This window comes from Acartia tonsa, chromosome 13, assembly GCF_053477335.1.
Source record: "Acartia tonsa isolate MP-2025a chromosome 13, ASM5347733v1, whole genome shotgun sequence".
Lineage (NCBI taxonomy): Eukaryota > Metazoa > Arthropoda > Copepoda > Calanoida > Acartiidae > Acartia > Acartia tonsa.
In genome coordinates this window covers 6,112,511-6,129,850 of record NC_137272.1, presented here as the reverse complement: position 1 = coordinate 6,129,850, position 17,340 = coordinate 6,112,511, and the positions used below count along the sequence as shown (strand labels likewise).

Here is a 17,340-nt window from a genome sequence, read left to right as displayed (position 1 = left end):
CTCGAGGAGGGGGGAAGTTGACCTCCCCACTTATAATTGTAGTTTTGAAGAAAAAAAGTTTAACAAAACAATTTTTAGGGGGGTAATTTTTTCTAGGGGTGATTTCTCCTGGAAGGATGGTGGTATACTTTCCCAAAGAAACAATTCCAGGACCTATGAAAAGCTACCCTCGAAAACAAAAACCATATCGGTTCAGTGGATAGCGAGATCCTTTGGTGCACACAGGCAGACACACATAGATCCTGTTACTTTATTATAAGGAGTAGATACCTAGTCACTTGAAAAAATTCACATAATTAAAAGCACAGAGCTGGGTAACTGGACAAAGTGTCTCAAAAATCAGCCATGTAACGTCATAAAAATGAGGGATTATCTATCTCTTTTTTATGGGTTTACGTTCCCACTTCTCCTCTCATCTCCCTCATTTTTATGACGTCAGATGGCTGATTTTTGAGACACTTTGTCCAGTTACCAGAGTTGGGACTCAGTGGGTGCTTACCTGTAGCTCATGGGCGCTATGAAAAGAGTCAGATTTCGTCAATGTTTCATCCCTAAATTTTTGGTTTGTTAAAGATTTTCCAGTCAAAGACGTCCAAGGGGGGGGGGGTAAAGTAGGGATTACCCCCTCCAAACGAATTTGTGGGTGCCGTAGGCGGGTAAATTTTGAGGGGGGTTAAAGAAATTTACCCCTGCCAACAGATTTCAAGGAGGGTAATTACCCCCCCCCCCAAGCAAATTTTACTTTCAGGGTAAAAAGGTGGGGGGGGGGGGTCAAACAAATTTGCGGCGCGATTCGCGCGCTATATTACCCCCCCCCCTTAAAAAAATTTTACCCCCCTCCCAAAAAAAACTTGGACGCCCCTGTTTCCAGCATCCAGCTTCGAAACCGATTGATATCCGCTGGATTAGAATCGGTTCTCAGCCAAACTGAAAAATCATGTATGGCATCGTATTACAAACAATTTTCGACGAATATTAAAGTAAAAATCACAAAATTAAAATCAGTTTTCTATGCCCCGAGGGGCCACAGGACTGGGCTTTAATCTTATAATTTTTTAATTTAATAACCGCGGAAAGCTGTTTATAATACTATGCGATATATAACTATTAAAGATTTGTAATATAAGTCCTCAAGTAGATATGATTATCAAGGATCTAAAGTGATAAGACAATGGCCGATAAATTGGTGTACATTCCCAATGATGAATCACCAAATTACCCCTTCTGTAGATTACAATTAATGGTTGAAATGTTTGGACACTCAACTTAATAAACCAATCAATAAAAATGTAATAATAGTCTCCAAAGTTGTTAAGCCAACGAGTAAGAAATGTTATTATAAAACTTTGGGGACTAGTTCAAAAAACAGTCCATAGCCCCCTTCCTCCCTGAGATGGAGTTATGGCTAAACCCTTGAAATTATATATTCTATTAAATTGAACTACCATTGCTTGCAAAGCCATTTAATTTCAGACAAATTTAATTATAACATCATTCAAACAATGGAACAAAGGGAGTTTAAAGAACTGAAGATACTTGAATTTACATTGAATTCAATTGTTGAATTATCTTATATTTCTAACAAAATATTCTTTGCAATTTTTAACCCATAACAATATTATAAAATGTAACAAATTGTCATGGAGGCAATAAGTTTGAATTTAAGCTTAAATAGATCAAACATTTACTCGTATTGCTTGTCATAGACAATATATTTACAGTACAGTGTAAAAATAAGGTATTTGTCCCTTAAAAAACATAAAGAAGGAGACAATATGCTGTTGCTTACACTAGTCCCCAATGTTTTCTAATTCGTTGGCTTAACAAGTTTTGGGATTGAATTGTCATTGGGTGGTACATTAAGTTGAGTGTCCAAAAGTTTCAGCCACTAATTGTAATTAACAGGAGGGTTAATCTTGTGCATTATCATTGGGGATGTACATCAATTTACCGTCAAAGGTTAGTTATCTAAAAAATTTTTCAATTAATAAATTGTTATAACAATCTCTGATATTTTTATTATATTTTTTAGTAATTACAATAAGTTTAAATATCTTTTACTTCTTGTATCTTAGAAAAAGATCTTGCTTTCAACTTAAGTATTCTGCATGCTGTTATTGTACTCTCTTGATTTTATGGGCTTTGTTGTTTATTGCATGCTATACACATATTATAATACTATGTAAATAGAAACACATAAAAATGCATGAAATATGTTTATTCATTGTTATGTTTGGGGCCTTTAGCTTTTACATGATGGAAATTTAAATAAATGCAAGCCTACAGCTTTTTTATAACATCAAATTTTGCAATAATTTGCAAAATATATTAGCTACCCCTAAAGTCTTATGATTAGCTTTATTATTTTAGTTAGCCTATCATAGATAAATTTAAGCTAATAGTAAAATATACTTAAAGTAAAGAGAGTTAAAATTAAAATTAAAATTACGCGGCTTGTGTTAATAGTAGAAAAAATGTTATGCATACCGTTAGAACCGCTATGAACTCTAGTTTTTGGAAATATAAAAACGATTCCTGTAAAATGTGCCAACTGATTTAAAACTTAACTTGCGAGTAAATTATTTTACTACTTAGCTAGCTCTCTAAATAAACGTAGCACAGGAATCGTTTTTATAGCTAGTGTTCATTACGGTTCTAACGGTATGTATAACATTTTTCTACTATTAACACAACTTTGAATTTTAAAAATAGTCTGCATTTTTTGGCACACCCTTTTGATTGTCATTTTTATTTCAAAAATATCTTTCTATATATAGAGGGATGAGTTTTTTTGTAATTGAAATATAACAGCATCAAATTAAAAAAAAAAACAACAATAACAAAAATAAATGTTCATAATAGCCATGGTTGGTCATAGAATCAAATTGATTTATTCATGCAAATTTGTGTTGACATTTGGTGATGCATTTGTTGCAGTTTTGACACAAACAACAGACACACCAACAAACATACACACACTCATTCACACACACACATACACATACACACACACATACACCCACACAAACTCACACATACACACACACACAAACACACACACACTCTATCTGACACTTCACTGCAAAAATATTTGCAATATACATTTGAAAACATACCAACTGCCACAACAAAACTTTTCTTATCAATCTTAAGAAATATAGGAGTTACTTCAAGTAATAAGAGTTTTTATGGGAGTACTTTCAAACCAGTTTAAAAATCAATCCAAATCCTAAACCTCTTCTTAAAGAACATTCCAGAGGTGGATTTTTAAAGAAAATTTGCCCCACTAATCGCTTAGTGGGGCAAAATTGTTTTCGTGAAAAATCTACCAAAATCACATTAAAAATCTACAAAAATTAAACAAAATCATAGAAGGGTTATTAACATATGATTTTGTTTAATTTTTGTAGATTTTTAATGTGTTTTTGGTGGATTTTTCACGAAAACAATTTTGCCCCAATGAGCGATTAGTGGGGCAAATGTTTTTTAAGAATCCACCTCAGGTGTGGGGGGTAATTTGGATAATGTGGTTCATAGTCCTTATCCTATTATATAAAGTAGTAAGGTTTTTCTGTCTAAAGCTTAAGATCTTAATAACTACTAAACTGAAAAGGGTTCTCAATTTTAGGTAAGCTTCGCATAGTTCCAGTGATGGTTTTAGACTATTTCATTTTCAAATCTAGGTCTTGGGATAGTTTTAAGCTATTTTCTAGCAGCCCCTTTCTGTACTTTGAATACATAGCCTCTTGATAGTCTGTTACAAAGTAAATGAATTTTAAAATTTCATATTCCATCAATATCCCCTTAATAATTACAACCCGAAGTAACAATTTCTTTGGGGGTTAAAAAACGTTAAAGCATTCTTTATGAACCTCTTGAAACCCTTCTGCCCTTTACCACAAAATTTTTTTAAAAAGCTTGAACGTCCTATACCCTTAAAACATACGGTAAATAACCTTTCCTAAACATTTATAGATAAAAATTGACTTAATATCACTATTAATATTGTTTTACTGTTTGTTAAACAAAAATTTATGTCAAAATAGTTTTGAAGTTAAAACAAAATTTAACTTCTAATCAAATTTAAAAAAACTTTTCAGTACTAAATAGCTTATAACTGTGCAATGTCTGAACAGAATCCAAATATTTTATCTTATGCTCGAAAATTGGAACAACTGTTGAAATTATCTAAATTTATTGAGTTGCCGTTTTTTTTAGGCGAAAGTGGAGTTCAATACTATTGCAAATATAAGCTAAAACTGCTTCAGAAAATGGCAGATAAATTAAACAAATATAATAAAGCTAACATAATTAGTTTTTTGCCGCCATTTTCCTATTCCCATGTCCCTGTAATTTGTCTAACCTTGGAAGGGGAGGAGGGGAAGGAGAGGCCAGTGAAACATCATCCATGGTTTCTCCACCTGAATAGAAATTTTCAATAATTCTATAGTAAGTAGTAGGATGTCATTCTGTCAAGTATTTTTAACTGTATTATAAATTAAGTTATCCAGTAAAGTAAAGACCCCAAGCAAATGTTTATTAATTTTTGAAAAGTCTCATAGAAAAAATATTTTCCTTCCATCGAATATTCATATATTTTAAATTAAAATTATACTCCACCCCCCCCCCTTTTTGGAATGTAAAGGGATGTTGGAATACCCATGCTTTGAAAGGCATCTAAAAAGGAAAAAATCTATTAATCTTGTAGGTGATGAGTTAGATCTTACTATACATTATAATAAGAGAAGAGGATATAACTTGGTTCAAATCTGGACCAGCTAAATACCTTATACAATACTAGCGGCTACGCCCCTAGAAGCCTCTAGGAGCACTGGTAGGAGGGGAAAAAGTCGACCTCATCCAATTTTAAATTTTAGTTTTAAAACAGTAAAAAAATATTTTTGGGGGGGAGGGGGTGAAGACATCCTCTCCAAAATAGTTTAAAACCTTCCCAGGACCTATAAGAAGCTTCACTGTAAAGGAGAACAATATCGGCTCAGCGGTTAGCGAGATCGTTCAAGACAGACAAAAAACGCTTACTACTTTATATAGTAGGAAAGGTATTATTTCCAGGTGAGGATTGAAAACAATGAGATGGTTGATTAGCAAATTTGGCTCAGAGGTACAAGTTAAGAAATAAGACCTTGTGGTGTATCTTAGTGTAGTTATCAAGTGTTACTGTCAGCATATTTTAAATGCTTAAAATCGATATAACAATTCTAACATGTCTAAAATCACGAATAGAGTTAATCGTTCCTGACGGACACACGGACTGACCTTAGTTATAAAAAGCTTTGCTTCAAAAAAATTACCTTTAGATTTGGACAAAAGTGATAAAAAACTGGAACCAGAATCCTAAAAAAACAAATATTATAAATTTTTTTTTTTACAAAAATATGTTTTTTTTGTTACCAAAATAACAAGATTTATATTTTGCGATAGCAAATATTTACATATTGTAAAGAACAAGAACGACAACAGCCATAAAAGCTCATAAACCTCAAATCTGAAAATTGTAAAAAAAGTACATTGTTGTAATATTGTGTCAAATTGTCTTATGAATCACAATATCATAACTTAAACTACTACCACATTTTCTTATATGAAAAATTTGTGTTAAATAGTTGAAAAATCAACATGTTTAAATGATCATTAGTATACATAATCCCTTTTACAATTAAACGCCCCTTATGATGCGTCGTCATGAAAGGGACTACACCCGAACATTATTTACTAATAAAGTATGCCTGTTTATATTAATCTTGGAAAACCAAAAGAACTAATTGATAATAATGGGAATAGTAGCTTTCACAATATTATTCACAATAAACTGTTTATAAATATGCGTTTAATTATACAATGCAGTTGGTCAACATTAAAAACAGTTAGACTTAATACGCGAATTTGACTGGAATCTTACTCATAACTTTACTCAATATTGTGAAAGCTACTATTCCCTTCATTATTCTTTTATTTATCCGTCATAGACAGAGGTACAGACTAACCATCGTGGTTGAAAAACTTTGCTTAAAAATAGGGGATTAAATTATAATTTTACTCAAGGACGTGAGTTGTCTATTTTTTTAAAGCAAAGCTGTTATATTATCGATGGGAGTCAATTTATTATATGAATTTTTTATGATTAGCGTAGCGAAGCATCTCTATAGTCAAGTATTAAAATGTATGTATGTCCATAAATACATCTTGTTTTTAAGTAATACTTGGATTTTATACAGAATAATGGTTGCTACTCTACCTACATTTATTTTGTAATCCTTGTTAAAAGCGAAGCTTTTCTATAATTAGGGTCGGTCCGTCCGTCCGTCCGTCCGTACGTCCGTAACGGATAGCTTTTTTCGTTAATTTAGACATGTTAGAATTGTCCTATCGATTTCAAATTTTGCATGGTGATTCCTTTAGTAGTTAGGTACGATTTAGAAAGCGTAGCAACTCTATAATCATTACCAAAATGACCGTACGTCCATTTTTAACATATTGATTTTTTTACTTTTTTAAATAGCTTTTATCGTTAATTAAGGCATGTTAGAATTGTCCTATCGATTTCAAATTTTGCATGGTGATTCCTGTAATAGTTAGGTACGAGTTAGAAAGCGTAGCAACTTTATAATCATTACCAGAATGTCCGTACGTCCATTTTAAATATGTTGATTTTTTTACATTTTTAACAACAAATTTGTATGTGACCTAATTATCCGATTGGTCTGATTTTTGGTATACTGATTCCTGGGACAACAAAGTACAATTTTATAAGCGAAGCAACTCTATAATCAAGTCCTAAAAATGTAAGTATGTCCATAAACATTATCCTGTATCAAGCAGTTTTTCAATAAATTTACTTACAATTTTGCTTTGACTCTTATACATTCGCATTCTGATTATTCAGTTCTGACATTATACAAGTGTTAATGTCCGTTTGTCCTACCGTTTCAGAGCTTCGCTTTTATGGATGTTGTCATCCTTGTTATATTGGATTTATGTAAACATAAAAGTACAAAATTGCTGAAGGATCTTAAAGAAAAAAACAGTAGATTCTAAGAAAATTTTTGCCTACATGGGATTGTACAGATTTAACATACTTGCCATTACAAAGGTTAGGATAGTAAAGGTTTGCTATCGTTAGGTTAGATCCCTGTAGTAACTTGGGGCTTCGGTACAGTTTTGGTTAATATCCGGTATGGGTTCAACTTGAAGTTAAAATTAACAATTTTTCTTACTATTTTAATCGATGAAAATATCATTTTATGTAAATTTGTCTAAAATCTACGTGTTTTCAATTGATTGATGTATTTTTTGGAATACTGATTTCTAGGACAACAAAGTACAATGATATAGGCGAAGAATCTCTATAATCAAATCCTAAAAATGTATGTATGGCCTTAAACATTATCCTGTATTTGGCAGTTATTCAACAAATTTACTTTCAATTTGGATTAGGTAACTTTTATACATTAATATTCACTAGTCGCCGGAAGGGAAAAGCAGTTTTTTGAAAGGGGCTATCTGAGATTATTACAGATTCTGATATATACATATATAGACTAATGAAAAATGCAAAAAACGAAATCAAAAGCGTTCCTTCTTGGGAGAAAATCCGGGAAAAAGATTTTTAGCTATTTTTAACCTAAAATTCACATTGGCAAGCCTGCAAAAAATATAAAGACATTTTAAACAAGTCATTGCTCAGCACCTAAAAGTGGTAGAAAAATGCTACGCATACCATTGGAAAGCTCATAACCTCTAGTTTTCAGAAAGGTATATAACTTTTTTGTACTATTATTAGTTTTTGAGCTATCCTCTAAAGTATACACAAGTTTTAAAAATGCAGTTTTTTCTTGAATTTTAAGTTTGATACTATATAGTTACACAAACCTTTTTAAATTATATTGCTTAGCACCTAGGAGTTATATAATTATTTTATATATAGTCCACATAGAATGAACAAAAGTGTATTTGGTATATAGGTATATTTGTATATTTTAGGTACTTTCAATTTAAGCTTGAAATGTATATAGTTTTTAGTAAGAACCAAGGAGGGAGGGGGGAGTTTATACACTAGTAAATGAAATGCAGTATAAAATTTTGCCTTGAGCTGGATCTTTAAATTGTTTAGTGGTGCCCTGAATTGGGGTGATCCACTGGGCGCGCTGATTCGCCCATTCCATTTTGATTTAAAGATTGAAATATAATAATATCTAGGTGCGCTGAACTGGATCGCACCGATTCAGCGCACCACTAAACGATTTAAAGATCCAGCTCTGGTTGTTTTTGTTATAGTTATTGATTGGATTCATTTGTAAAATATTTTATATGATTAAATTCACCAGTAAAACTCTGAAAATTGAATTTTGGCACTTTCCTTCTAGGGGCTAGTGGGGTAAAACAGCCCCCAAAACACTAAAATTATAAGATATGAGATTATTTTTAAAGACATTAAGTTAATTTTTTAATGTAAACATTTTTGGTCATATTTAATGTCAAGCAAATTTTTTTAATGTAAATTTTTTTGGACATATTTTAGCAAAGTAGTCACTTAAGATTTCATTTTGGCACTTTCATTCTTGGGGCTAGTGGGGTATTTCACCCTCCAAAACACTAAAATTTAAAGTTATGAGCCTATTTTTAAAGATATGAAGATAATTTTATAACATAAAATTTATTCTCATAATTTAGATATGTAGCCATATGTGGCACTTTCCTTCTTGGGACTTCCTAAAACATATTAAAATTATAAGTCAGTATCAGATTTTGCCCTGGCTGTTTTGGACTTGTTGTTATAGTTATTTTTTTTAAGTTGATTCTACGATGTGATTTGTTATAAGATGAGATTATTTTTAAAGACATTAAGCTAATTTTTTTAATGTAAACATTTTTTACATAATTGAACTAATGTGTTTTCATTTTGGCACTTTCCTTCTAGAGTCTAGTGGGGTAAAACACCCTTAAAATACAAAAATTATGAGTTCTGAGCTTATTTTCAAAGATTTTATGATGAACTTTAATGAAAACTTATTTCACATCATAGAAAAAAGTAATTTAGTCCTTAAAAGAGGTACCTAATTGAAATCTAAAGTGATTATTTAGTTAAGTTATTTAAAAAAAAAATTTTCATTAACAAAATCAGCCCAATATTTTTAAAAATAAGCCCAGTTTTAGTAGTTTTGGGGGAAGTTTTACCCCACTAGCCACTAGAAGGAAAGTGTTAAACTTAATGTTTATTGATAATAAATCATATAAGAGATTTTACAAAAATAACCAGGTTAATAACTTTACCAACTATCTTAACCCTTACAGATCGGGCCCCAATTCCCACCTTAATAGATCGGGGGGGGGGGGGGGGGCTCAAAGAGCCCCCCCCCTCTATCTCGGCTCCTGGTACAGATAAAGACGTAAAATTTTTTTCTGGTGGTTCATGTGTATTTTTAGAGAAAATTACTTTTTCTAGTCATAGCAGTCAGACCACTCCTTAGCCGCTTTTTAGCGGCCAGCCGCTAAATTTTTAAACAGCTGTAGAGCGGCCAATTTTGCAGCTAGGATGACCAAATTTTAGGACGAACTTTTATTTTTCATAACAAAAAAATTACTTTTTCTGATCATCGCCGAAAAACGGCAAATAACGGAAACCGCCATTTTCGGCGGTTACGGCGGTAAAACGGCGGTTTGCGGCGCAAATTAATATTTTTATTTGTTTATTATTGCTCAAGGATTTACCAAAAAAAATTATAGGTCTCTAGCTGTAATACAAGCCACGATATTCATGATATATGTCTGTAGTAAAAGCCGGACAAAAATCGGTCATAAAGTCGGTCAGGGAGCGGTCAAACGGTCATAACACCACTTTTCTCAGATGGTCATTGATATCTAAGTATTCACCAAAAAAATTTTAGGTTTCTACCTTATACACAAAAGTCATAATGTAGAAATTAAGATTTATTTAGAATTTTTTTCTAATTTTTTTTGCTACCCAACCGACTTTGACCGGACACCACGACCGACACAGAGCAGATATCTAAATAAAATCAACTCTTGCCGACGTATAATTACTAAACTTAAAAAGTCATGAAGTTACAGCTCTCCATCTTACCTACAAAAAAAATGAGATTGAAAAAACTAGAGGGGGGGGCTCTTTGAGCCCCCCCCCCCCCCCCCCCCCCCGATCTGTAAGGGTTAAACATCCAGAGCAAAATTTTATACTAAATTTCATTTCCTATAAGTGTATAAACTCCCCCCCCCCCTTCCTTGTATTTTATAACTTAACAAATGGGGGTTGTTTCACCCCACTAGCCCTCAGAAAGAAAGTGTAAAATGAAATCTTTAGTTGCTACATAGCTTAATTTTGTGATAAAGTTTACATTAAAAAATCAGCTTAATATCTCTAAAAAAAACCTCAAGTCTTAAATTTTAGTGTTTTGGAGGGTGAAATACCCCACTAGCCCCAAGAAGGAAAGTGCCAAAATGAAATCTTTAGTGGCTCCCTAGCTAAATTATGCAAAAAAAGGTTTACATTAAAAAAATTAGCTTGATATCTCTAAAAATAAGCTCAGACATTAGATTTTAGTGTCTTAGGGACTTTTTTACCCCATTAGCCTCTAGAAGGAAAGTGCCAAAATTCAATTTTCAAAGTTTTACTGGTATATTTAATCATGTAATTTTAAAAAAATCAGGTTAATAACTATAACAACAAGCCCAAAAACATCCAGGGGAAAATTTTATACTGCATTTCATTTCCTATAAGAGTATAAACTCCACCCTCCCTCCTTGGTTCTTACTACAAACTATATGCATTTCAAAGACAATTTTTAATTAAGCTAAAATTGAAATTACCCAAAATATACAAGTGTACCTATATAAAACAATTATATAACTCCTAAGTGCTAAGCAATATAATTTTAAAAAGGTTTGTGTAACTAGTATCAAACTTATAATTCAAGGAAAAAACTGCATTTTTAAAACTTGTGTATACTTCAGAGGATAGCTCAAAAACTGATAATAGTACAAAAACGTTATATACCAATATTAAAAATAGAGGTTATGAGCTTTCCAATGGTATGCGTAGCATTTTTCTACCACTTCTAGGTGCTGAGCAATGCCATTTTTGAAATGTCTGTATATTTTTTGCAGGATTGCCAGAGTGCATTTTAGGTTAAAAAAAAGCTAAAATCTTTTTCCCGGATTTTCTCCCAAGAAGGAACGCTTTTGATTTCGTTTTTTGCATTTTTCATTTGTCTATATATGTATAAATCAAAATCTGTAATAATCTCAGATAGCCCCTTTCAAAAAACTGCTTTTTCCTTCCGGCGACTAGTGTATTCTGATTATTAAGTTTTCTACAGGTGTTAATGTTCGTTTGTTCTACTGTTTCAGAGCTTTACTTTTTTGGATGTTGTCATCCTTGTTTTCTTCCAAAATCTATGTGTTTTCAATCAGTGCAGTTTGACAAAATTTGATGCTATTTTGTCCCTTTTATCAGATAAGATGCACAATTTAATTTTTGCAACAAATAATAAAATGCTAAAACATTTTTCATGGTATTTTTCGATTGTAGAAACATTTTTTGGGTTTTATAAATTTGATTTTTTATTCATTTGGGCGATTTAAATGCATAGCAACTTTACAAACACGTATTGAAATTTTAGAATCTCTCAAATTTCGATTAATCTTATCGTATTCAGACTTTTAAAAGTATCATTTTCATACCACTGCAATTACAAGACTTCAATTCTTAAAATGACGGTTTGTTCATTTAAAAAGTTGATTTATGTCTATTTTAAACGTAGTCATTAAGATTCTAAAAACGATAAGGCATAACCAAAATAAAAAAAGTTACCTGTCTTAAATTCGGATTCTTGGCTTCGCTTGAGCATCGGAAAAACGGAATGCTTGGCTGCGGAGTTGAGCTGCGTGCTGGCGTACCCTCTTTGCCGGCTACTTGACTGCTTGTACCTGGATAGATAGATGGATAATGGATGCCATAAACATATAGGTTAATAAATAAGGGATCTAAAGTAATAAGACAATAGCTGATGACTTGATGTACATCAGCCACTCAATTTAATTAACCAAACGATCAAATTTGAATAAAAGTCTCCAAAGTTTTTAAGCCAATAAATAAGGAAACGTTATTATAAAACTTTGGGGACTAGTGTAGTAAACAGTCTATTGCCCCTCTTCCTGTTTTAAATAGCTTTGCTGTAATTTCTTGCCCAGATGTACCCTCCTTTAATGGATTGATAGATAGAAAGGAGGAAATATAAAAGTAATAGGATGTCTATCTCTTTGTAGCGAAGGATTTCACTAACCGCTGAACCAATATGATTCTCCTTTGCAGAAATTGTGTCTTGGAGGAGGGTGCCTCAAACACCCCAAATAAAATCGCCCTTCGAAAAAAATATTCTTCTGCCAATTCCCTCAAGTTCTTCTAGAGGCGTTTTTTTAGGTTAGGTGATTGACACGCAGGGTTAGAATCCCCGCAGGGGCTAGAAGTAGGATAAAATCTACTGTGAACATACGACGAAACTCCCCTCACGAAAGGAAAAATAGTATTTTACGTTGATGAGATTTAAATAATAATAAAAACATATTGTCTTGGAATAACAAAGAAGTTAGCTAATATCTATTTAGGAAGACAGATAGATAGACAAATGGACAGATAGATAAAGATTATTTAATAAAAAATGGTAAAAAAAGTTAAGTTGAAGCAACATTGCAATTTACCTTGTTGGCTAGTTGGATTAATGGCAGAATCCAAACTTGTTTGATTCTCTAATCTACTTGTACTTCCTTGGATTGAACCTTAGATAGATAAATTCTTTGTAATTGTACTAGTGGCTACGCCTCCTAGAAGTCTCTAGGGGCACTTGAAATGAGAGGGGGAAAAGTCGACCCCCCCCCCCCATCTTCAATTTGAGTTTTAAAAAGATAAAGATAATAAAAACATATTTTGGAAGGAGGGATCATTTTTTATTGGGAGGGTGATGATATTCTCCCCCAAAATAGTTAAGAACCTTCCATGGACCTATACGAAGCTTCACAATAAAGGAGAATCATATCGATTAGCGAGAACCTTCGTTACAAAAAGAGCTTAGTACTTTATATAATAAGAAGATTGTGTTAATATACAATTAAATGGTGATTTTCTTGTCAATAGCATGAATAACATTTCCTAATTAGCAAGATATTTTCGTCGAAATTAAGTCCATTTATTATTACTTGTTTTAGCGAATTTAAAAATTCCCATTTGAAAAAAAGAACTAGCAAAAAATTATTGAAGCAGCTTATAAAGCCTAATAAAAATGACATCATACAATACAAATGACCAATGATAGGTCAGTATAGATTTTACCATTGGCAAATTCAAATGTATACTGGCCTATCATGCATTGGTAATTTGTATTGCATGACGTCATTATTTATCAGCCACTATAAGCTGCTTCTTGATCATTCAATCAAAGGGTTTGCTCAATGTGTTTTTTTTTCTAGATATTTTTCTCTAGGCTAGAGTCAACAACAAAACGCTATGGCCCATGATTTTTTAAATTCGCATCTCGAACTATTTCGAAAAAGTATCTTACCGAAATCTGTAGTTATAGAGGCTCTATCACTTTCCTTTGTTGCTCCACTTTTGTCTGTCACAATATTGCCGTCATTCTAAAAGAAAATCATCCTTATAATAAAGTAATAGAATGTTGCCTGTCTGTCTGTCTGAATAGGATTTCGCTAACCACTGAATTAACATGGTTCTCCATTACAGTGTAGTTTCTCCTATGTCCTGGGAAGGTTAATAACTATTTTGTTGGAGGGTACCACCACCCTTTCAAGAGATATCGCCCCTAGAAAAAATTGGGTTATCGAATTCAACTCCCCGCTCCTGAAGTGATCCTAGAGGCCTCTAGGGGCGTAGCCGCTAGTATTTAACAATGTAGAACGTTGTCTGTTTGTAAATCCGTCTGAAGCTTAAGATCATGGTAACCGCTGGACCAATTTGGTCTGCCATTTAGAGAATATCCATTTAGACATTCTAGTTTTAGGCTGTTTTCCTCTAAAAAACAATCAAAAAAGGTTTAAGCAGATATCCCAATAAAGATGCTAATAAATCAGGGCAATAATAGTTATTTCTCGCATCGTATTATAAACGGCTTTCCGCGGATATAGAATGTACAATTATGAGATTAAAAACAGTTTTTTAGCCCCGAGGTGCCGAAGGCACGGGCTAAAAAAACTGTTTTTTTTCTTATGATTGTACATTTTTATATTCGTAGAAAGCTGGATATAATACGATGCTAGACATAGTTTTTTCGTATTGATGAGAACCGGTTCCTATCCACCGGATTCGAATGAATACGAGAAAATAGTTTCTAAAGAAAAATTCGTAAACTAGTTCGGAAGGCATAAACCGATTTGACATACATTTTAAAAAACAATAAAACAAAAATAACTTCCAGTGAGTGATGGGACAATGGATTTTATATAAATGATTCTGTCCCCGAAATTCAGAAATCCGTTCTGCTATTAGCTGTCTGAAAATTGTTTAGAGGGAAATATTGAATCAAGATTAGATTGAAATATCATTCTCTAAACTCTCATTAAATAATTTTTATCTTTCTGATAAAATATTTTCAAAATAATTGAAGAGATTATTTTTACTTCTTATTGACTTCCTGTTTAAAATGTTCAATGTTTAAAAAAAACTTATTCCAATGATTACAAAAATGCATCATTATGATTTTGATGAAAATTGTTTAATAAAATTATCAAATTCTTCAAACATGTTCTAAATTGCATTTTCTGAAAATTTGCATTTTTCCAAAAATCTGTTTTCATAAAATAGATAATCAAGAAAATTTATGAAATTGTACCAAATAATGTGTTGCCTTTAACATTGGAAAATGGGGCAAAATTTAGGGATCAAAAGGGATAAGACAATGGCTGATAAATTGATGTACGTCCCCAATGATGATACACAAAACAACCCCTTCTGTAGATTAAGATTAGTGGTTGAAAAGTTTGAAATTCAATAAAGTCTCCAAAGATGTTAAGCAAAGATAAGAAAACGTTATTATAAAACTTGGGTGACTAGTGTAATAGACAGCCCATTGTCCCCTCTCTCTCTTAAAAACCAAAATTAAGGGGGGTTTAGGGGGATGTATGAAAAACAAAAGGAAGGGTGTATATTTAATGTTAGGGGGGTGGAACACTGTATACACTCCCCGTATGCACGATTCTGATTTAAACCACATAAGAAATATGTTTTTCTTCATACCTTTAGATCAAGATCATCAGTTGAATCTTGCGGGGCCCCTGCGGCCGCCAATGCCCCCTTTGCGCGGCCAGGAAAAGGACTGTCTGGCGCACGGTTGCGGATAATAACAGGACTGTCCGGTCGGGATCGATTATCTGATTCTATCTAAAATAAGGATTGGATCGGACATTGAGTAGATATTTTAGAATCTGATGATTTTGCAAACAAAATGAAAGAATATTTTTACTTTCGAGAACCTCGTAAAAGTGTCAAACTATGACGTCAGAAAAAAATAACAATTAACCAATGAGAAGCCAGTATTCACTGTAATTGACCAATGGTAAAATAATAGCGGTCTCTCATTGGTTAATTGTTAATATTTTTCTGACGTCATAGTCAGACACTTTTACTGGGTTCACTTTCAACATTTAAGGTTTTCCTCATATATAACTTTTATTAAACCAAATGAGACATCGTATAGTGCCGCCAAAAAAATGACGTCATACAATAAATGACCAATTAGAAGCCAGTACAAATTTTACCATTGGTCAATTACAATGTATACTGGCCTATCATTGGTCATTTTATTGTTTGACGTCATTTTTTTGGAGGCACTTAAAGCTGGTTCAACAAAAATAGTCAAACTTCAAAATTAATAAAATAAACCTATATATTGTTTATCATCATTGAAAATGTACATTAATTTAATGTCCATTGTCTTTTCCCTTAAAATGCCTGAATTATTGCAAGATTTATTCAAATTGAACCCATTAAGACATAATAATAAAACAAAATTATTTATAAAAATAACTAACTTTGAAAACATTCAAAATATCAAATACTTTTGTTATACGTTTGCATAATAAAACTTTATGTGTAAGGTTAAAGTGTCGAGTTTGCTGACGTTGGCATTTCTCAAGTTATATTCAATGAATTCACTAATATTAATTTGTAAGATTTGTATAGCTGAATCATCAAAAAAAATCATGTTTTAGTGCACCCTGATTACAAGACCTTTGTCTGGAAATCCTAATAAGAGTTTTGTTTGCTTATAGACTACCTTAAAATTAAGCACCATTCGCTCATTATAAGCAGTTTGAAGAAATTTAGTTATGGCAGAATCTTTTTATAGTGCCTACAAAAATGACGTCATACTGACATTGGTAAAATAAAATGTATTCTGGCCTGCTATTGGTAACTGTGTATTGGTCATTAATTTTGCATAACGTAATTTTGTATATATGCACTATATAGATCTTCTTTATTGAGCAGTTCGGGATTCGAACCTAATACCTTCCCTGAAAAAGCACAAGCGTTTGTATTTTTACAGAGAGAGAGGGGACAATGGGCTGTTTATTACGCTATTCCCCAATGTTCTATAATAACGTTTTCTTATTCGTTGTCTTAACAATTTTGAGACTTTAGTGAATTTTGAAAAGTTGATTCATTAAGTTGAGTGTTCAAACGTTTTGATTTACAGAAAAGGTATTTTTGTATTATTATCGAGAATGTAAATCAATTTATCAGCCACTGTCATATACCTTTAGATCCTGTTGCTACTTATTATAAAGTGATCAAATACAAGAGTACAAATATTACAAATTATGAATGTGGATATTTAGTTTTCTCGTATTCATTCGAATCCGGTGGATAGGAACCGGTTCTCATCCATACGAAAAAACTATGTCTAGCATCGTATTATATCCAGTTTTCTACGAATATAGAAATGTACAATCATAAGATTAAAACCAGTTTTTTTAGCCCCGGAATTGTACATTCTATATCCGCGGAAAGCCGTTTATAATACGATACGAGAAATAACTATTCCTAGACTTTGGCGAGACACTAGACAGTACAAATTTTATTAAAAAGTTCATTTCAATAGTATGAAAACTTTTATGAAAAGCTAATTTTTTTTCAAATATATAAACTCTCAGATTTTATTATGACATAATTTTAATTTTTCATGAAATTAAAAGGCGCATATTTTCGATGACTGTTTTTTTTTTCAGCGAGCCCATGTTTTATTTAATTTAGATAATCTTTGAAAATAATTATAATGTGTATCAAAATCTAAATCTTAT

At 32.2% G+C, this 17,340-nt stretch overlaps 1 protein-coding gene across 9 annotated transcripts in view; it reads right to left on the bottom strand.

Annotated features, from left to right (window-relative positions):
- Window positions 1–17,340, bottom strand: part of LOC145334908 (multiple C2 and transmembrane domain-containing protein-like) — a 159,323-nt gene that overhangs the window by 88,228 nt on the left and 53,755 nt on the right. For 7 of the 9 annotated variants that reach the window (XM_080180532.1, XM_080180531.1, XM_080180530.1 and 4 more), the window contains 7 exons: window positions 15,278–15,421; window positions 13,590–13,665; window positions 12,733–12,810; window positions 11,846–11,961; window positions 5,313–5,355; window positions 4,364–4,421; window positions 500–551 (listed from right to left, as the gene is read on the bottom strand). In XM_080180532.1, coding sequence (XP_080036658.1) covers window positions 500–551; window positions 4,364–4,421; window positions 5,313–5,355; window positions 11,846–11,961; window positions 12,733–12,810; window positions 13,590–13,665; window positions 15,278–15,421 — 567 coding nt within the window. The remainder of the gene's footprint in view (window positions 1–499; window positions 552–4,363; window positions 4,422–5,312; window positions 5,356–11,845; window positions 11,962–12,732; window positions 12,811–13,589; window positions 13,666–15,277; window positions 15,422–17,340) is intronic. The other 2 variants (XM_080180534.1, XM_080180535.1) reach the window with 1 other exon arrangement.